This window comes from Schistocerca serialis, chromosome 2, assembly GCF_023864345.2.
Source record: "Schistocerca serialis cubense isolate TAMUIC-IGC-003099 chromosome 2, iqSchSeri2.2, whole genome shotgun sequence".
In the NCBI taxonomy this organism is placed as follows: Eukaryota; Metazoa; Arthropoda; class Insecta; order Orthoptera; family Acrididae; genus Schistocerca; species Schistocerca serialis.
Window position 1 is genome coordinate 739,306,679 of NC_064639.1, and position 22,927 is coordinate 739,329,605.

Consider the following 22,927-nt stretch of genomic DNA (forward strand, 5'->3'; position numbering starts at 1 on the left):
ACAATAGATAACCATTTTGAGTCATATGTTGTGACAGAAAAAAATGTACTGGTGCAGTGTGTTGAAAAGAACAAGTCATGGACTTCCCCTACATGGACACGTTGAAAGATTCCGTTCATTACATAATGGTCCATTTATGATGTCTCTTGAACTTATAGCTGAGTTTGATCCTTTTCTCGCAAAGTACACTGTATGATATGGAAATCCAGGCCAAGAACACACAAGTTATCTTTCTTCAACAATCTGTGATAAAATAATAGAGCTTCTTTCTGAACGAATAAAAAGAATTATCATAGGTGAAATAAAACAAGCCAAATATTTCCCTGAGATAGTAGATTCTACTGTGGACATTTCACATATTGATCAATTATCTTTCATATTAAGATATGTGAATGAGAATGGTGAACATTTTGAACGTTTCCTTCTGTTTTTACCAAGCCCAGGAAACAAGTCCAAAAACTTAGCTGAGGTCGTACTAAAAGTCCTGTCTACAAATTCCATTGATATTACTGACTGTAGAGGCCAGTCATATGACAATGTAAGCAATATGTCAGGAACCTACACTGGTTTGCAGGCACACATTAATGAACGAAATCCGAAAGCGCATCATGTGCCTTGTGCAGCACACTCTTTGAATCTAGTTGGCACTAGTGCGGTCTGAGGTGTCTGCTTCAACACAGCATTGGGATAAACTACTTTCTTTCATGAAACCAGGAAGCAAAACGGCAAAAAGTTTATCAAAAACACTTTGGTCAGAAAGAGAGGAAGTGTGGGTACATCTATATGAAAACTGGGAGGGTGTTATCAATGCCCTCACACATATTGCCAATAATATGTTTGAAAAACCACTTGCATGAAATGAGGCTTTAGCTTTATTGAGTCAACTCAGCAGACTAGAAACAGTATTCATGATGACAGTTTGCAAGGACATACTCCACAGATTTAATAGTGTAAATCAGAAATTGCAAAGTATAAATATTGATACTAAAATAGTGCATGAATTATATGAATCACTTGTAGGATTTATTGCATCTATTCGTGGCATATTCGACTATTATGAAAATAAATCCATGGAGATTGTGACTGATATAGATTATGAATGCACCTATAAAAGATTACAAAAATGCAAACTTCATGATGACAAAGAAGCAGGCTCTGAAGAAGTTTTTCTGACTAGAAGGGAAAAATTTAGAGTTGAAACATTTCTCCCAGTACTCAACAAGTTGTATGCCGAATTAGTGAGGAGGAAGGAAAGCTATAGAACACTGTTTGACTCCTTCACGGTTTTCAGTAACCTTAAGAACAGTTCACCAGACAATACTGCTGAATATGCAGCAAAACTCCAAGCGTCATATGACACAGATTTAGATCCTCTTTTCCCTAGTGAATGTGAACATTTTGCGGAACTTTTGAAATCTTCTGAATTAGTGATATACCAGTGGAAATGAGTAAATTTTTACGAAAAGAGAGGTTAAAGTCTGTGTTTCCAAATGTTGAAATTGCTCTTAGAATATTTCTATGTATGACACTTACAAATTGTTCAGCAGATCACACGTTAAAGGCTCTTAAAAGAGTGAAATCATACCTACGTTCTACGTTGTTTCAGGAGAGATTGAACGCCTTGTCCATTCTTCACACCGAAGCCGACCTCCTACCCGATAACCATCTGAACTACGAAGATATGATCAATGAGTTTTCTGCCGTCAAACCAGATGCTAATTTTGCTGACTGGTGAGTTTGTTTATTTATTCACATTAGTTTTAAAAATTTAAGATTATAATGTGATTTTTATTATAACTTAGAGCAGTTTCATTGGATTTACAAACTATGTACTACCTGTTTATTTTACAATTGCTGATGGCAGAACGCAGAATTAAACCTCGTTTACTTGCAGTCATGACCAAAGGTGCGCGACAATACTAAACAATACTCGAATGACCCAGGCCGCTCATTACTGAACAGTAACATCATACTGATACTGTAGTATATTTCAACTGATGCGTATTCTTGGCGTCTGCTGAAATGTATAGTTATCGCAGAAATATACATTATCCGAGAGCACGCTGAGATGAAAAAATGTTAATAAATAATGTAGTTCAGTTCTGTTGATAAATACTTAAAAGCTTTGATAATAACGTTAGAAAGAGCTATGCTGAGTGCAGTACCTGCAGTACAAAACTGTTCAGCCCTCACATGGATTAAAGGTATTGTGTACACTTATTATGCAGCATCTAGCTCCTCAGACCCTAATGCTTTACAAGTTAGATTATAAAACAAATTTGATTTTTCCACACTAGTCTGTAAAACTATGTAATAGCAAATTCAGTTCTATGTTTTTTCGTCTGTGTTTAGTTATTAGTTTGTGCACCAAAATCTCTATTTCATTTTCAGTTCTTATGCTTTCCTATAGATTCACACACTAATACCAAACGTGTTTTTTTTATCTGCTACACATTCAAGTTATTAGATCATAAAACGACAGTTTAATTTTAATTTTGGACGCATCTCTATAAAAGTACGTATTAATTTCTAATGTATGACATGTTTGCATCAATTTTTATATCATAACCCAACTATTTTATTTTCATTTTCAATGATTTCATGTAAAAGAACATATTAAAATTGAATGTAAACAAAAATACATTGTCTCCTACGTGCTCTGCTGAATTTTTAGGCCATAAAAGAAAAGATATTTTCCTTGTGTTCATTTCTGTTGTCTTTTGACAGAAGAATGTGTTAACACATTGCAGTTTTGAGTTTGTTTTATCCACCGCCATACACCAAGTACAGTTGGGGAACCATATTACATTTTGATTGAGTGTGACTAGACTGCTGACATGTCCTTCAGAACAACAAACAGCAGAGTAATTAATGAAGAATTTAAGAAAAGGAGTGTGAGTGGTTGTACCAGAATGACATACAAAAACTTTGACAGTCATGGAATAATTTAGACAAGGTATCTATATCTGCATCAACAGCCATACTCTGTAAACCACCGTGAAGTGCATGGCAGAGGGTACGTCCCACCGTGTAAGCTGTTAGGGCTCTTTCCCATTTCATTCACATGTGGAGCATGGGAGGAATGATTGTTTGAATGTCTGTGCGTGCTGTAATTATTCTGATCTTGTCCTCATGAGTCCTATGTGAGTGATACATAGGGAGTTGTAGGGTGTTCCTAGATTCATCATTTAAAGCTGGTTCTTGAAACTTTGTTAGAAGCCTTTCTCAGGATGCTTCAAGCCTGCCTTCAAGAGTCAGCCAGTTCAGTTTCTTCACCATCACTGTAACACACTCCCATGGATCAAACAAACCAGTGACCATTCATGCTGCTCTTTTCTGTATATGTTCAATATCTCCTGTTAGTCCTGTTTTGTACAGGTCGCACACACTTGAGCAGTATTCTAGAATGGGTTGCACAGTGATATGTAAGCAGTCTCCTCTCCTTTGTAGACTGACGGCACTTCACCAACATTCTACCAATAATACGAAGTCTACCACCTGCTTTACACACAACTGAGCCTATGTGATCATTCCATTTCGTATCCCTACAAAGTGTTACTCCCAGATATTTGTATGAGTTGGCTGATTCCAACTACGACTTACTGATATTATAGTCACAGGATACCATGGCTTTTGGTTTTGTAAAGGGCACAGTTTCACATTTCTGAACATTTAAAGCAGGTTGCCAATGTGTGCACCACTTTGAAACTTCATCAAGATTTGACTAAATAGTTATGCAGCTTCTTTCAGACAGTACTTCATTATAAATAACTGCATCATTTGTGAAAATATGAGGTTATTATTAATATTGTCCACAAGGTCATTAATATACAACATGAACAGCAAGGGTCCCAATACACTTCTCTGGGACGTACTCGAAGTTACTTCTGCATCCATGATGGCTCTCTCATCAAAGATACCATTCTTTGTACTCCCTCCCAAAAGTCCTCAATACAGAAACAAATTTTACTTGAAACCCCCTTATGATTGAACTTTAGACAATAAGCATATATTTGATACTGAGTCAAACGCTTTTCAAAAATTTAGAAGTACTGAGTAAGAGTCGAGGGGCATGAAAGGGAAGCAGTGGTTGGTAAGGGAGTGAGACAGGGTTGTAGCCTCTCCCCGATGTTATTCAATCTGTATATTGAGCAAGCAGTAAAGGAAACAAAAGAAAAATTTGGAGTAGGTATTAAAATCCATGGAGAAGAAATAAAAACTTTGAGGTTTGCCGATGACATTGTAATTCTGTCAGAGACAGCAAAGGACTTGGAAGAACAGTTGAACGGAATGGACAGTGTCTTGAAAAGAGGATATAAGATGAACATCAACAAAAGCAAAACAAGGATAATGGAATGTAGTCGAATTAAGTCGGGTGATGCTGAGGGAATTAGATTAGGAAATGAGACACTTAAAATAGTAAAGGATTTTTGCTATTTACGGAGCAAAATAACTGATGATGGTCGAAGTAGAGAGGATGTAAAATGTAGACTGGCAATGGCAAGGAAAGCGTTTCTGAAGAAGAGAAACATCGAGTATAGATTTAAGTGTCAGGAAGTCGTTTCTGAAAGTATTTATATGGAGTGTAGCCATGTATGGAAGTGAAACATGGACGATAAATAGTTTGGACAAGAAGAGAATAGAAGCTTTTGAAATGTGGTGCTACAGAAGAATGCTGAAGATTAGATGGGTAGATCACATAACTAATGATGAAGTATTGAATAGAATTGGGGAGAAGAGGAGTTTGTGGCACAACTTGACAAAAAGAAGGGACCGGTTAGTAGGACATGTTCTGAGGCATCAAGGGACCACAAATTTAACATTGGAGGGCAGCATGGAAGGTAAAAAACGTAGAGGGAGACCAAGAGATGAATACACTAAGCAGATTCAGAAGGATGTAGGTTGCAGTAAGTACTGGGAGATGAAGAAGCTTGCACAGGATAGGGTAGCATGGAGAGCTGCATCAAACCAGTCTCAGGACTGAAGACCACAACAACAACACTGCATTCAGCTGGCTACCCCAATCCAAAGCTTTCAGTATGTCGTACAAGATAAATGCGAGTTGAATTTCACACAGTTGGTGTTTTTGGAATACATTCTGTGCAAGATACTTATTATGTTTTACCTCAGAATATGTTACGAGACTCTGCAACAAGTTGATGTCAAAGATACTGGATGGTAGTTTTGTGTATCACTTCTACTACCCTTCGTGTAGACAAGTGTGACCTGTGCTTTCTTCCAATTACCGGGCATGGCTCTTTGTTTGAGGAATCTACAACAGATTACTGTTAGAAGAGGCACTAACTCTGTTATAAATTCAATATAGAACCGGATAGAGAGTCCATTGGGCTCTGGAGCTTTGTTCACTTTTCATGATTTCTGCAGTTTCTCAACACCACTGACACTAATACTGATTTCACTCATCTCTTCAGTGGTATGAGGATTAAATTGGGGGAATTCTCCTGGATTTTCCTCTGTAAAGGAACATTTGGAAACAGAGTTAAGTATTTCAACTTTTCCTTTGCTACCCTCAGTTTCAGTTTCCGCCTCATTCACTAGGGACTGAACACTAACATTGGTGCCAGTAACAGCCTTGGGATTTGTGAAATATCATTTGACAATATTCTGCTACGGTAGTCACTGAAGGCATCACGCATTGCTCTCTTGACAGTCAAACACGTTTCATCATCACCTCTATATCTGTAGTCTTATGCTTTGTTTTACACCTATTATGCATTAGCCGCTGTTCCTTTAGAAGTTTCTTTAGAGTGACTGTATACTATGGAAGTTCTGTCCCATTATGAACTGGGTGCATACCTATCTAGTACATGGTCAACTATTATTTTAAACTTGAGCCATAGTTCCTCTGCATACTCCTGACCCATGCTGAAAGTTCAAGCTCCTCACTGAGATATGACACAACTGATTTATTATCTAGTTTAGTGAACATATCTCTCTCTCCCTGCTTGTTTTAGTTGTCCTTTGTACTTTGGCAATCATTATTACCACAAACGCATCATGGTCACTGATATCAGTTTCGATGCAGACACCCTCAAAGACTATTTGTTGCCATTAGATGCAACATATTTTCATCATGAGTGGGATTATTAAATATCTGTTCTAGATAGTTTTCAGAGAAGGCATTTACTGAAGTTTCACTGTGACAAATACATCACCTCCCTTCCCATTAGCCTATTTTTTAATATACATTCAAATTGTCCCCAAATGTCTCCTCTATAAATTACAGGTTTCAACCAGCTTTCTGTAACTAGTAATTAGTTACACATCACTGATTAACATACTTTTACAGCATATATTGTGAGATCAAGTACCACATTTTGTTGTTGTTCGGTTTAACCATTCTGTATACATTAGCATTTAGTTGCCATTTCTAGGACTAGTCTTGCTTACACATGATTCAGTTTGTTGTGCATAAGAAACACATGTTGATTTTAAGACTCTGTTTCAATACTTCATGGAAATCATTAGTGTTCTCTACTGTGAAGAACAAACTTTTATACATGTACAATGATAAATGAGGGAATGTTTTTGAAAGTTAATGTCTAATGTGTAAAATAATGACCATACCAATCAATTATTTTATTCCACCAGGATTGCACTTCTACAAAAATGTTAGCAATTTCTGTAGTAATTATATTCTGTTCAAGCACTACATTGAGAATTCTCATGTATTGTAATTTTTCTGGGTGCACAATAACGTTGAACATGGGCAAAACTGAGATGTCGTGCAATGATATAGAACACATAAAAAACTTTTAAAGAATACTGCATTGCCTGGAAATATTGTGTCATCTATGGGCATTATTGACAATATCCTTGCCAGTCTCTAACATTCTGGTCTCTGGATACCTTTTTGTTCACTGTTCACTGTTGATTTTGTGTTCAAAATGAGTTCAAAACAAGATGAAAGATTATTCTTATTAGAGAGCATCAAAAGGTATAAATCTTTGCTGGCACTGTGGGATGCTACAGTAAATGGGTACAAAAAACAGAAATATTACCCTACAGCCACAAAGGATGATGTTTAACAAATTATTTTATGATGCAAAGTTATGAATAGAAGTAAATACAGTTATTCATTTGTGTACATATGAGGGTTGGACCTTAAATAGTGGCAACTATTTATTCACAACCAATACAAAAAGAGTTACACGTCTGCACATGTTTGCAACTGTTACAGTCCTTCAAAGCAGTCACCAGCGTTATGTAGAACTCGTTGCCAGCAAAGTGGAAAGTGTAGTATACCATTAGCGGAGCCTGTTCTGTTGCTGGTGTGAATGGAGTGGTCTAAATTTATGGTGATCCTCGTGTACGACTGTGATGGTGTTATCCTAATGCATTATGTTCCTCCACAGCAGACCGTCAATGCACAGTATTACTGTTCATTTTTGGAGCATCACCTGCAACCAGCTTTGTGAAAGAAGCGGTGACACTTTCTGAGCAACCCACCCATCATTTTGCACGACAATGCACAGGCGCATACAGCGCAAGCTGTGGCTGCTCTGTTCGGTCGATGGGACTGGGAAGTACTGTACCATCCACCATACTCTCTGGACTTAAGTCCTTGTGACTTCGATTTGATTCCGAAGATGAAGGAACAACTTCGTGGCATTCGCTTCACAACTGTTTCAGAGATTCGACAGGCAGTAGACTGCTCCATTTGTGCCATCAACAGAACAGGCTTTGCTAATGGTATACTATACTTTCCACATTGCTGGCAAGAGGTTCTACACAATCCTGGTGACTACTTTGAAGGACAGTAACAGGTGCAAACAAGTAACTCTTTTGGATGGGTTGTGAATAGATAATTGCACTATTTAACATTACTTACACCAACGTAATCCTTTACTGCACATATTATTGTATAGGTGACAGACTCCTCATCAATATTATGAAGAGGATAGATTCCTTATCACCATGGAGAGGAAATGTTGGGTTCCAGACAGGCACAACAAAGACTTCTACGCATTTAAGTTTTCCGCCAAAAGGCTATCTTTCTAAAGACACACACATTCATGCAAGCATAACTCACACACAAATGACCACTGTTTCTTGCCACTTATGCTGGTCTAAGTGGTCAGACACAATGGTCAAGTGTGTATGGGTTGTGAATATGTGTGTGTGTGTGTTTTTTTTATTGGCGCATTACTGGTGCGAAGAGTGCTCGCTGTGTATTTTGGTTTCATGAAATGATCTCTGCAACAACTGCTCAGCATAAATTTTGTATTGAATATGCTAAAGAGCCTCCAAGCAGGCTTACAATTTATTCTTGGCACAAGAACATTGTTGAGACTGGTAGTTCACTGTGACACAATAAATCACCAGGTTGCCCACATGTTGATGATTACATCAAACAGGTTAGGGAGAGCTTTGCCTGCAGTCCACCAAAATCAACACAACATGCACCTTGCGAGACTGGCATTCCACAAAAAATTGTTTCGCAAGTACTGTGAAGACATTTACACTTGAAACCCTACAGTTTCACAATGGAAAAGCACATTAGTGATGCAGATAAGGCTGCTCATGGGGATTCTGTGCAGAAATGTTGCATCAGATAGAGGGTGACGATAGATTCTTGAATGCCATAATCTTCTGCGATGAGTCAATATTTCATAACAGTAGCATGGTGAACACCACAACTGCAGAATATGGGACAGATAAAATCCACACACAACCCTGGAACATGTTTGCAACAGCCTCAAAGTTAACGTGTTTCATGACCTTAGCAAATTGAAAGTGTATGGCCCTTTCTTCTTTTTGGAGAAAACTGTCACTTGTATTGTGTATCTGGATATGCTTGAAAACTTTTAAATTCCACAGATCAATGAAGCTGAGATGGGGTAGTTTACTAGCAGCAAGACAATGCACCACCTCACTTCCTCATGGAAGTTTGAGGTTTCCTTGATAATCGCTTCCCAGCTTTGGTGGATTGATTGTGAAAGGCCTATCTCATGACCGCCTCACTCCCCAGACATGACGCCACTGGATTTCTTTCTGTGAAGTTTCATCTATGACCTTGTGTATGTTCCTCCCCTACCAAACAATTTAGCTGACCTGAAACATTGAATCTACATTGCCTTTGCACAAGTTACGTCCGATTTGCTTCAACGAGAGTGGGAAGAAATCAATTACTGGTGGCGTGTTTTCCCTATCAACGAAGGCAGTCACATCAAACCAAAATGACACTTGATACTTTTATGTGAAACTTGAGGTTGTCAGCTACAAAATTGGACATCTACTGATTCTAAAAATGATCTCAATAAATTTCTATATCATTCCAAATTTGTAAAGTCCTTTTTGACTCAAATGTTATATTTGTGGTAAAAAGTGGTGCAAATGAGAGTCATAACTCTAGTTCATGGTATGTACATAGTGATATTAACACTATATTGTTGTTGGGGTCTTCAGTCCGAATACCAGTTTGATGCAGTTCTCCAAGATAGGCAATACTGTGCAACACGCTTTATTTCCGCATACCTAGTGCAACTTACATCCTTTGTAATCTGTTTATTGTTATCCCTCTACAATTTTTACTCACCACACTTCCCCCCATGAACAAACTCTCTATTCCTTGATGCCTCAGGATGCATCCTATCAACTGAACCATACTTTAAGCAACTTTGGCATAAGTTTATTTTCTCCCCAATTTGGTTCAGTACATTTTCCTTAGTTATGTACCCATCTAATCATCAGTAGTCTTTGTAGCCATATATTTCAGCAGCTTCTATTCTCTTCTTGTCTATATTGTTTAGCATTCACATTTCACTTCTGTGCAAGGCTGCACTTCAGACAATTACTTTCAGAATGTATTTCCTAACCCTTACATCTACATCTACATGGATACTCTGCAAATCACACTTAGGTGCCTGGCAGAGGGTTCATCGAACCACCTTCACAATAATTCTCTATTATTCCAGTCTTGAAAAACGCCAGAAAAAACGAAAACCTATATCTTTTCGTGCGAGCTCTGATTTCCCTTATTTTATTATGATGATTGTTTCTCCCTATGTAGGTTGGCATCAACAGAATATTTTCACCTTCGGAGGAGAAAATTGGTAATTAAAATTTAGTGAGAAGATTCCTCTCCAATGAAAAATGCCTTTGTTTTAATGGTGTCCACCCCAAATCCTGTATTATGTCAATGACATTCTCTCCCCTACTTTGCGACAATACAAAAAGTGCTGCTCTTCTTTGAACTTTCTTGTTCTTTGAACAAATGTAGAACTCATGTGGATGACCTCACACTTTTCATTATTTAGAGTCAATTGCCAATTTTCACATCATACAGATATCTTTTCTAAACCATGTTAAATTTGTTTTGACCTTCTGATGACTTCAGTACATGATAAATGACAGCATCATCTGCAAACAAACTAAGATGGCTGCTCAGATTGTATCCTACATCATTTATGTAGATAAGGAACAGCAGAGGGCCTGTAACACTACCGCGAGGAATGCCAGAAATCACTTCCATTATACTCAATGACTTCCCATCAGTTACTACGAACTGTGACCTCTCTGATAGGAAATCATGAATCCAGTCATATAACTGAGACAATATTCCGTAAGCACTCAGTTTCAGTAAAAGCTGCTTGGATGTTACAGTGTCAAAAGTCTTATGGATATCTAGAAATACGGAATCAATTTGAAATCCCTTGTCAATGGCATGTGTTAGTAAAGAGCTAATTGTGTTTCACAAGAACAGTGCTTTCTAAATCGGTATTGATTGTGTGTCAATACACCAGTCTCTTTCCATAATTCATAGTGTTTCAACACAATAAACGATCCAAAATCTTGCTGCATATTGACGTTAATGATATGAGCCTGTAATTTAGTGGATTACTCTTCTCGTGCAACTTTCCAGTCTTTGGATATGGAATTAGTGTAGAGGGAGTTGTTGTACAAGATTGTTAAATATGGAACTATTGCATCAGCATACTCTGAAAAGAAGCTAATTGTTATACAGTCTGGCCTGGAAGACTTGCTTTTATTAACAGACTTAATTTGTTTCACTACTGTGAAGATATCTACTTCTAAGTTACTCATATTGACACCTTGAGGATTTATTGGTTATTTTTCTTTGAATGCTGTTAAACATGTGGATGAGGTAATCTGAAATACACATTATTAAATCAACCACGCTGTGCTACATATTTCTCCTCTAGGCTCAGTGAAGTTTGGCATAATGTTCACGCGCACATTCAAAGATGGTGTCGTTTTGGCCCTTATGGCTCTCATGGCCTCATTTGTATTCTACTCAAGTTACCTCATTGGTACATAGTACTAGTAGAATTTAATCATTTCTGCAAATGGCAGTTTGTGTTTGGAGTTGGTTGTCTACTGTGCATGAATCAGCTTTCCTGTGGAGTGTCAAGATGACCTCTGTTGAATCTGTATTAAGTGCTAACAGAAAAGGAAATTACCAGGAAAAGTTAGCCGCAAAGAAACTAGGGCATTCCAGACCAGATCCGTTGTCTGAGGAAGTGACAGAATCACTTAGAGTGACTACTAGCAAATATTTAACAAAGAAGCGTATATTGATCTTTGGATACGACTTAAGAATGCCTGTCCTCGCGAGGGCAAAATGCATATGACGATGGGCTGGTTCAGTTGGGTTGTTTTGTGAGAAGAGACCAAACAGCGAGGTCATCGGTCTCATCTGATTAGGGAAGAACGGGGAAGGAAGTCGGCCGTGCCCTTTCAAAGGAACCATCCCGGCATTTGCCTGGAGTGATTTAGGGATATCACGAAAAACCTAAATCAGGATGGCCGGACGCGGGATTGAACCGTCATCCTCCCGAATGCTAGTCCAGTGTGCTAACCACTGCACCACCTCGCTCGGTTTGATGGGCTGGTTCAGCCTTGGTACAGGAACACATACATGTTACCAGAATGGAACTCGACAAGAACGCCAAGACTTTGCTCACTCACCACCTGTACCTGGCTTTCACTCTCCCAGCACACACCTGGGAGTGGCTGGATGGCAACACGTACACCAGCAGTGAGCTCCACAAGAAGAAAGTCACCAACAAACAGTGCCAGAAGTCGGCAATATTAAGACCATCATCAACCTGACAGAGAGAGAACTGGATGAGTCAACAATATCCGTGCTGTCGAAAGGCCTGAATATTGCTGCGACTCCAAGAATGTTACCAAAACGTGACATCATCAGCAACGCTGAGCAAGCCATACATGGACTCCTGCTGAGAGCAGCTGAGGGATTGAGGAGGGAGACCAGCAGGGTACTCGAGAAAGCAAGAATGCCAAAGAACAACATTACGGCAGAAGAGTGCAAGGCACTGTTGAACCTTCGTGATGACAACGGTATAAGGTCTTAGCAGCAGACAAAGGGAATGCGACAGTCCTACTTAAGCCAGAAGATTACTGGCAGAAGATCGGCACCTTACTATAAGATCCAGCATACAAAAAAGTGGGGAAAGACGCAACTGCTTCTGTTATGCGCAAGACCAACGATCTTCTCAAAAGCTCAGGACTTGACAGAAACACCATCGGGAAGCTTTACCCTCAGGCAACGGCTCCATCGTGACTGTATGGCCTCCCAAAGATCCATAATGAGAATGTCCCACTACATCCTATATTGAACACCATATATTCTTCGACGTATGGTGTAGCCAAGCATCTAGCACAGCTGTTAAAACCACTCGTGGTTCACTGCCCTCACCATGTCAAGAACTCGACCAAATTTGTTAAGGTACTCCAAGGGTTACGCCTGGATGAGAAGGATCTACTAGGCAGCTTTGATGTCACTTCTCTTTTCACCCCAGTGCCGCTGGATGATTCCTTAGCTCTACTCAAAGATCACTTAGATGAGGACCACACTCAGGCTCTTTTGTCTTGTGTTAACCACAACGTACTTCAAATGTGGTGGGAAATTCTATGAACAAACAGATGGTGTTGTAATGGGTTTTCCCCCTGGCCCCAGGTCTTGTCAACTTGTACATGGAGCACTTTGAAGATATGGCACTGAACACCGCCTGCCTACAGATACATAGATGACACTTTTGTGGTGTGGCCCCTTGGCAAGGAAAAACTACAGGAGTTCCTACGCCATCTCAATGGCATACATGACAGCATCAAATTCACCATGGAGGTAGAAGAGAATGGTTGCCTTCCCCTCTTGAATATTTTGATCAAGAAAAATCCAGACAGTACGTGGGACACTCGGTCCACAGGAATAAGATGCACATGGACTTATATCTCAATGCTTGGAGCTGCCACCATCCAGCACAACGTAACTCAGTACTGCATCCCTTAGCACAAAGAGCCAGGTCAATCTGTGACAGTGAGAGTTTGCCACGTAAGTTAGCACATCTGCAGGAAACCTTCCGAAAGAACGGCTACACTGAGACACATATAAGACATGCCTTGCGTGCAGACAAGAGGCGGGAGGAAAAACCAGAAGATGATGAAGCAAAATGTGTGGTGTTTCTGCCATTTGCTGGACCGCCAACAGCCAAGATTGCAAGAATATTAAAGAAGCACGAAATAATGACCATCTTTCGAACACCGAAAAAAGTCAAAGATATACTTGGTTCAACCAAAGACCAGCTGGGGTTGCAGATGCTGGGCATTTACAGTATTGGGCAGACACAATGATGTATCTCCCAGCACTGTACTGAACACATCAGGAACGTACAACTAGGACAGACAAACAAGTCTGTGGTAGCAGAACATAGCATTATCGAGGGACACACCTTCGAATTCGAAAAAACGAAGAAGCTGTGCAGCACCAACAGTTTCTGGGACTTGATCTTCGAAGAGGCAGTGGAGATATGTCTGCACAACGATTTAGTAAACAGGGATAGCGGTTTTCGGCTCAGTGCAGCGTGGAATCCCACAATTGACAAAATACATCAGGACTGCTCCGATCTGAAGGCAGCGGTGTCCACAGACAGATTGGATAGGCAACGGGTCTCGACGCTGAGCTTTGTCTGTCCATAGGATGGTCCAAGGGCAGCCCTCGTCAACTTCAATCCTTGAGAGAAAGTGGAGAGTGAAGTCAACGTGTCATTGTGCATTCTGTGGTGCAAGCTGCTGTATGATATGTATCTTGTAGAGATACCATTTGAGAATGGTTTAAAGATGTCAACAAGTGTACTCCAACTGGTCAGATGTGTGAGGCTATGAATCACGATGACTGATCATGGCAACTGGTGGCCATAGTTGGAACCTGACAGTGGCGCTGTGATGCATGGAAACCATGCACCCCATACTTTGGACATAAATGCTACCACAAGTTTGGTACTCGTATGGTAATTAGTTCCTGTGTAGTAACATGTTAAATGGGGGAAGTTTAATTATAACCACCAGGGCAATGTCCTTCCTGTCCCCAGAACACTATGCACATCACTTTTTTACTCACTACAACAGTTTGTTTGAAAATTGTCTTAACTGGAGATACAATGCGACAGTAATGCTTGCTTTCTGGGGTAAATTGAGCAATCAACATTTCTCTGCCTATAACTATCCCATCAAGCAACTCATCATTGTCATCATTGACTGCTATAGAAATGTCAATGCTGCTTTTAAGAAATTCATTTTGTTTTTGTGTGTCAGGTTTCTCAGCACCTAAAGGCACATGCTCCAGTGAACACCAATGCTTAGTGGCTTTTTCATGGAACAAGGATTGAGGTATCTGTGGAAATTGGCTACTAATATCCATAATCATGAAGTTATAGTCCTCCGTCACCAGCACCACAACATTGCCACTGAAGAGGAATGGTTTCCCATGACACTCTTCAATATGAACACTGTGACAACTTTTGGAAAATTGGCTACAGAAGCAAAGCACCATCTGACTGTTCATGATCCTTGACTCATATATGTGACATAGCTGACAATGAATTTCAGTTGGCACTATGTATTATACTTTTTTTTAATGCATGACACGCAACTGTATTAATAATGTTTTATTACTATCAGTTCAATATTTTACTATGATCTAGGTGTGAAAAGATCAATTATTAATCAAATGTCACATTTCTTGTGATATTCATTTATTGTTGCCATTATTGAACACTGGTCCCCAAACGTACTACATTCTCATCCACAATTACTTTTCCTTTGAAGGCATCACATACAATCAAATCCACAGTACAACATTAGGCACTCACATGGCCCATCCCATGTCAACCTATTCATGGGCCATCTAGAGGAATCCTTCCTAACCACCCAGAATCCCAACTCCCTCACCTGGTTCAGACTCACTGGTGATAAATTGGTGATCTGGACCAAAGGTGAGACACCCTATCCACATTCCTCCAGAACCTCAACATCTTCTCCCCCATTCAGTTCAGCTGGTCCTCCTCAACCTAACAAGCCTTCCTCAATGTGGACCTCCACGTCAATGTTAGGTACATTGGTAACTATGTCCATATCAAATTTACCAACCACCGGCAATACCTCCACTTTGACAGCTGCCACCCATTCTGTATCAAGAAGATTCTTCCATATAGCCTAGCCACACATAGCCATTGCATCTGTAATGACAAGCAGTTCCTCTCCAATTTACCAAGGATATCACTGACACCATCAAAGACTAATATTATCCTCCCAACCTCGTACAGAAAAGATCTCCCATGCCTTGCCTCTTGTCACCTACTACCTCCCACATACCCACTTCCAGCCTCAAATGACCACTCCCCTCCCTTCATGATTCAGTACCACCCAGGACTGGAGCAACTGAATCATGTTCTCTGCCAGTGTTTCAACTGCCTCTTATTATGCCCTGAAATGAAGAATATCCTACCACTACCTTTCCCACCCACTATCTTTCCCACCACAACCACACTAGTATTCTGCTGCCCACTGAACCTACACAATATCATTGTCCATTCTTACTCCAACTGACCATAACCCCTCGCCTTATGACTCATTTCCCTGCAACAGATCTAGATGCAATAACTGTTCCATACATCTTCCAAACACCACCTATTCCAGTCTAGTCACAGACATCTCCTATCCCTTCAAAGGCAGGACTACCAGTGAAATCAGTCATATGATCCACAAACTAAACTGCAGCCTGCTTTCTATGTGGACATGACAACTAACAAATTGTCTGTCTATGGGAATGGCCACTGGTAACTTGTGACCAAGAGACAGTTGGACTGTCCAGTTGCTGAACATGCCGCCGAATGCCATGTACTACATTTCAATGACTGCTTCACCACCTGTACTGTCTGGATCCTTCCCATCAACAGCAGCTTTTCTGAACTGCACAGATGGGAACTCGCCTAGCAATGTATCTTATGTTCCCATATCCCTCCCCTTCTTTTCCACCAAAACATCCAGTAGTCTTTTTCCCCCTTCTCTATTTCTCTCATCCCCTCCACACCCCTCCCGTCCCCCCCTCATCCTCCTCCTCCTCAAACCTCCCAACTACACCTAGCAGCCCTACCCTATCCCCACCACGTCCGTGCAAGCTCCCATAAGCCGCTCTACTCCTTCCCCCTCCCATATCCTGCCATCCCCCCCCCCCCCCCCTTCCTCACTTCAGCCTCCTCCTTACCTCCACTATCCACAGATTGCTTCTCCCATTAGACACAGTTGTGATCTGCAGCCTAGACTCAGCAGCCAATGACATTGGTCATGTGTGCGAGCTATGCTTGTATGAATGTGTGTCTGTTTTCTGCTTCAGAAGGAGGCCTTTTGGCTGAAAACTTAAAAGCACAACAGTCTTTGCTTTGTTGCTGTCTGCAACTCAATGTCCCCTCTGTATGGTGAGTAGGAATTTATGCTTTTCACAATATTGTCTTCTGTTCTTGTTTCTCTGAGATGGCCTACACTGGGGGGATATATTCACTATGTATCTGTGGAAGAAAAGTACATCAAATCTAATGACATCATTTAACAATTGGAAATCTATATAATACATGTCTCATCTACACTTTCACACTTACACAGAAAGCCAAATTGTTTCCTAGCACAAAAGATGTGATGCACTAGAATTCACAATTACAAGTGATTGTTATGTAAGTATCACAAAAACAATATAAATAGCTATGAGCACATTGTGACCAATTAATACTCATGGGTCACAAGTGATTGTCACCTATCTACAATCTACATAATGATCAGTTATAACTTTTCTAATGGTTCACACTATCTTTTGTGGTAAGATACCTGTTGGCTTTCTGCACATGTGTAAGAGTGTAGAAAGGACACATATTATATGGATGTTCATATCATTAAATGATAAGACATGTGATCAATAATTGATTTTTTCATACCTGGATGATGGTATAATAGCAAACGGATAGCAATTAAAAAAAAAGAAGGGGGGGGGGGGGGGGGGGGGGGGGAACAGCTATTAATACAGTTGTGCATCATGATCATGCATTTCAAAAGATATGTTTTGCTGTTGGAAATCATATGCAAAAAATGTTATATTTTTTTGTACATTAAGAATCTTTATTACAGACTGAATGTTACAGGCTGTGGGAGAATGAACAAGAGCCATCATTTTCAGCCACTGCAGCAGAAGCTGATGACAGATGAGATTGCCTGGCTGTCATATAATTGTTATATCATAGCTCTGTCACAGATACACTGTATTCCTGACTAAATGATGGCACTTCTAGAAAAATTACTTACTCTGTTCAATATTGTTCAGCAGAGCAGCACTCAGCTGGAGGCAGAAGTCAGGAGACAAGTGACTGAGAGATACTGCAGCATCTTCCTTGCTGAAATAACAGTGCATTACTTTATACAAAATGACTTTAAAGGAATTCCTTACTGCTATGTCATAGTTACAAAGGCAATCAGTTAATAAACTATAGAATGCAAATCGCAACAGTAGGTGTTCACATGAAACTGGAAGTATGTGTCTAAAATGAATGTGTGGAAGCAGGCGAATGTAGCATCAGAACACTGTGTACTGAGTGACCACTGTCATGTGTAAAATGAAGTCAACTGCAGCTTCTAAATCTTCTTTTTGATTTTGTACACACTGAAAGCCTATAAAATGATGGATCTGTTTATGATGAAGTTGTTTCAGTCACTAGGAGAGCTGAATTCAACTTAGAAACACAGTGGTTCAAGTACCATTGACACTAAAGTGAAGAAGATAATGATTAACATGGTTAACAATATTCTAAAAACATACTGATGATTTGCCATGGCAACATGTTCACAATTTTGCATGGCTGCCTGCATGCAGGCTGCATCTCTTCAAGACTGATGTTAAGATTACTGATGTCTGGACAAAAATTGGCGTGCACAGATATTTGTCAGTGTTTCAGCCAAGGAGTTTGATGATCATCTCAAGCTCTTTCAACATTTGTGATGAAAGCAGGCTTCATAATGAAGACTCTCAAAGTCAAATGTGGAGGTATAGCTGAGAAATTATCTGGTTCACTAACACCAAGAAAGGCCAAGGCTAACGAGGGGCCTACACATGGAAGGCAAAGGTGATTTCTCACTCAGTGTGACATGGATATGTTTACCGATGTTAATTTATATTCTTTTTCCCTCTGTTTTTAACATGTATATCACCAGCTCGCTGCAAGGAGTACCCTAGAAAATGGAACTGTGTCATTAGTTCAGTGTGAAAATTAAAAATGTGTGTAAAGAATTAGGAGGATGGCTGAGCACTGACTATACAGATGATGGAATGAGGAATGAGCGGTGTAACACACACACACACACACACACACACACACACACACACACACACACGCGTGCGAAACTACAACTGCAACTCTGTCTAAAAGATATGATTTAATGAAAGAGAGTTCATTGGTATTGCCATCACAGTGTTCAAATTTATATATAATGGTATCATGTGATACACAATCAAATTCATTGCTCATATCAAAGAGCATAGCACAGCCAAAACAATGTCTTTCAAAACTTTTGAGAACATTCTAACAAGAGACTTTACAGCTGCAGTGATGGACAGCATTGGCCTAAATCAACTTAATCGACAAGAAATTATTAGTTTAAATCCTTTATTGTACTTTTGTCAAAGTTGCGTTTAATTATGCTGGTGACTAGTTTCGAACTATAAAGTTCCTTTCCAAACCAGGTCTATTAAAGCTGCAGTAACAGCACTTGGTTGCACAACAGTCAATTTATATATAAGTAATATACATATAATACAGTCACATGAAGTGTCAAAACAGTTTCATAGTGTAGATATGTTTACAAGATGCAGTTGAACTAGACTCTAGAGGGTTGGGGGGGTTGGGTTGTTTGGGGAAGGAGACCAGACAGCGAGGTCATCGGTCTCATTGGATTAGGGAAGGATGGGGAAGAAAGTCGGCCGTGCCCTTTGAAAGGAACCATCCCGGAATTTGCCTGGAGCGATTTAGGGAAATCACGGAATACCTGAATCAGGATGGCCGGACGCGGGATTGAACCGTCGTCCTCCCGAATGCGAGTCCAGTGTCTAACTGAACTAGACTCTAGAGCTGCCTATTTCTAAGCCCAACATATGGGAGTCTGTGTGGCAGTCAAATGATGGTATGTCTGTATGATCCTCCTGCAGACACAAAATTTAAAACTTCAGCTTTCCTTTTGCTCTCTTCTATTATAAACCCAGGCTGGTCAACGAGAGGCTGGATAGAAGCAATCGACCCACCTACTGATTTTACACAGCACCTGAATTATCTCGGATTCTCGGCAATATCTTACACACACGTATGATGGTGGAAGTTGTTGTAAACCATAAATCTAAATGATCTGATAACAGTGGGTTTATCACACGACAGTTTAGTTCATTTATATCTATTTAATTTCATCCATATTTTGCAGCTTCAAATGTGACTGTATTCAGTACAGTGGAAGTATGAATTAAAAAAAAGCCTTCAGTCACAACTTTTCATGTTGTATTAAGTACACAATGCATTTTGGAGCTGTAAGGCATATTCCTGTTGTGAAAAGGTTTGATGATAGATTATGAGTTTTGTGTCAAACTCGGAAAATATCTGCAAAATAGTGGGAAAGATGAACAGCGTAAAATTATCGTGTAACCAAAGCATTTATAACGTTTTAGCAACATCATATATTCTTTTCTCAATGCTGCTCGTACATATCACTTCACTTAAGAGGCACATTTGCATACACATGTTTGTAAACACTTCACAGATGGTTTTGTACGTGGTGTGATCAAAGATGAAGTTATTTGTAGATTCTGGTTTTTTGATTTTGTGGAGGTATCTTTTCAGATGTTCTAACAGATTTATGGTCTTACCATTGGCTTCATTATGTAGTACTGCCAAATTGTTTTGTAGACTGTTGATGACGTGTTTCATTTCCAAGATATATTGCACAATAACTGATTTTTCAAAGTGGTTGAGCCTGAAAGCATTTAAGTATTCTTGAAGTTTCTGCCTGTTTTCCCTACATACGTAGCAGTCAAGATAACTGGATCACGATACTTTGTACACTCCACTGTTATTGTATGTTTGTGTATTTGATTTTGTGTTTTGGATGAGTAAGTTACCCAACTTCTTATTACTTGAGAATGCAACTTTACATTTGTTTTTTTGAAAAGGTTAGCGAATTTTTGTGATATGGGCTCCGGGTATGGGATACTGGCAAATATTTTCTCTTCTTTCACAATGTGGCCATTTGTTGTCTTACTTTTTTGTATTTGTCTAAATTGTCAATTGTTTTTGCTGTGTAGCCATTGCTTATGGCAATGCCCTTTATTGCATCTATCTCTATCTTGAGGGTGTTTTCTTCTAAATCAAGAGAGTGTACTCTGTGTAGCATGGACCTACATGCAGCATGTTTCTGTGTGGTGGGATGGCATGATAAGTTGTCCAATGTTACGTCTGTGTATGTGTGCTTTCTGTGTATGCTGAACTTATGTTTTTGTAGGCGGTTTTTAGATCCAGGAAATTTATTCTTTTGTTTTTCTGATGTTGTAATATGAATTTTATGTTTTTGTGGAAAGAACTGAATACTGCTAGTAGTTCTTCAATCTCCTCATTTGTTCCATCAAATAGCAGCAAGGTATCATCAACATATCACCAGTAATACATAATTTTGCTTTTGAGTCTATTTTTTCCATCAAAGAACTTACTTTCCAGATGACTGAGAAATATATCTGCTGGAAAACTTGATAAGCTACTGCCCTGGGGATGACTCTCTTTCTGTTGGTAAACTTGCCCATTAAATGTAAAGTAGTTGGGGGACAACACTGGCTGCAACAAGTCCTTGACTTCTGATGTTTCTGTAACTGGCGATTTTTTATGTTTTACTAAGTTTTCAAAGATTATGTCTGCTCTCTCTTATATTTGCAAATACGTTAGTTACATCAAAAGAGACAAACGTGGCACCTACAGGAATATTTGTATCTATAATTTTAGTTGCTAATTCATTTATGTTCTTAACTGAGTATGATTTATCAAACGTATAGTACTGCTTCAGAATTTCATTCAGTAATTGGGAAACCTTGGACACAGGCGTATTTTCAGAATTAACAATAGGCCTCAACGGATCATGTGGTTTATGGGTCTTAGGTTGAGCTCTCTGTCTCAGGACTGTGGGAGTCATTAATGTGCATGTTTTTGCTTGTTTTTCTGTGAAAAGGACGTTGCATTTATTAACCATTTTTCTAATTTTGTTTTTGAATTTTACAGTTGGAACTTGTTTGAGCTCTGTTATGTTGTTTTCAGAAAAGAAAGTAAGTGTTTTAGTGATGTATTCATCTTTGTTCATAATTACTACAGTATTGCTTTTGTCAGCTTTCAGAATCTTGACATTTTATTATTGAGTTTCATGTTTATGCTGTTTACTAGCTTTCTCTGTTGATAAACTGCCGATATGGTTGCTCTATTGGTTGGAGGATGGAATTCACTTATTGTACAGCCATGGCGCCTTCCATGACCACTAGCGGCGTACATCGGCCCCACATAATGCCACCCCAAAACAGAAGGTAACCTCCACCTTGCTGCCCTCGCTGGACAGTGTGTCTAAGGCATTCAGCCTGACCGGGTTGCCTCCAAAACCGACTCCGACGATTGTCTGGTTGAAGGCATATGCGACACTCATCGGTGAAGAGAACGTGATGCCAATCCTGAGTGGTCCATTCAGCCTGGTTGTTGGGCCCATCTGTACTGCACTGTGTGGTGTTGTGGTTGCAAAGATCGACCTCACCATAGACGTCAGGAGTGAAGTTGCACATCATGCATTCTATTGCGCACAGTTTTTGTCATAAATCGATGTCCTGTGGCTGCACGAAAAGCACTATTCAACATGGTGGTGTTGCTGTCAGGGTTCCTCCAAGCCATAATCCGTAGGTAGTGGTCATCCACTGCAGTAGTAGCCCTTGGGTGGTCTGAGCAAGGCATGCCATCGAAAGTTCCTGTCTTTCTGTATTTCCTCTATGTCCGAACCACATCACTTTGGTTCACTCCAAGACGCCTAAACACTTCCCTTGTTGAGAGCCCTTCCTGGCACAAAGTAACAATGCGGACATGATCAAACCGCAGTATTGACCGTCTAGGCATGGTTGTACAACAGACAACACAAGCTGTGTACCTTCTTCTTGGTGGAATGACTGGACTTTAATGGCTGTTGGACCCCTCTGTCTAATAGGTGCTGCTCATGCATGGTTGTTTACATCTTTGGGCAGTTTTAGTAACATCTCTGAACAGTCAAAGGGACTGTGTCTGTGATACAATATCCACAGTCTATGTCTATCTTCAGGAGTTCTGGGACCGGGGTGACGCAAAAAAATTTTTTTGGATGTGTGTAGAACACGAGGACACCAAAAGCATTAATTTCCTGGATCTAAAAACCTCCAACAGAAACCTGAGTCCAGCATACACAGAAAGCACACATACATAGACATAACACTGGACAACTCATCATGTCATCCCACCACACAGGAACATGCTGATTTAGGTCCATGCTACACAGAGTACACTCTATTGAT

General features: G+C 39.8%; 1 protein-coding gene across 2 annotated transcripts in view; it reads right to left on the reverse strand.

Moving 5' to 3' along the window:
- Positions 1-22,927, reverse strand: part of LOC126457939 (uncharacterized) — a 422,121-nt gene that overhangs the window by 31,844 nt on the left and 367,350 nt on the right. For both annotated transcript variants that reach the window (XM_050094658.1, XM_050094659.1), the window contains one exon: positions 17,635-17,723. In XM_050094658.1, the coding sequence (XP_049950615.1) occupies positions 17,635-17,723 (89 nt within the window). The remainder of the gene's footprint in view (positions 1-17,634; positions 17,724-22,927) is intronic.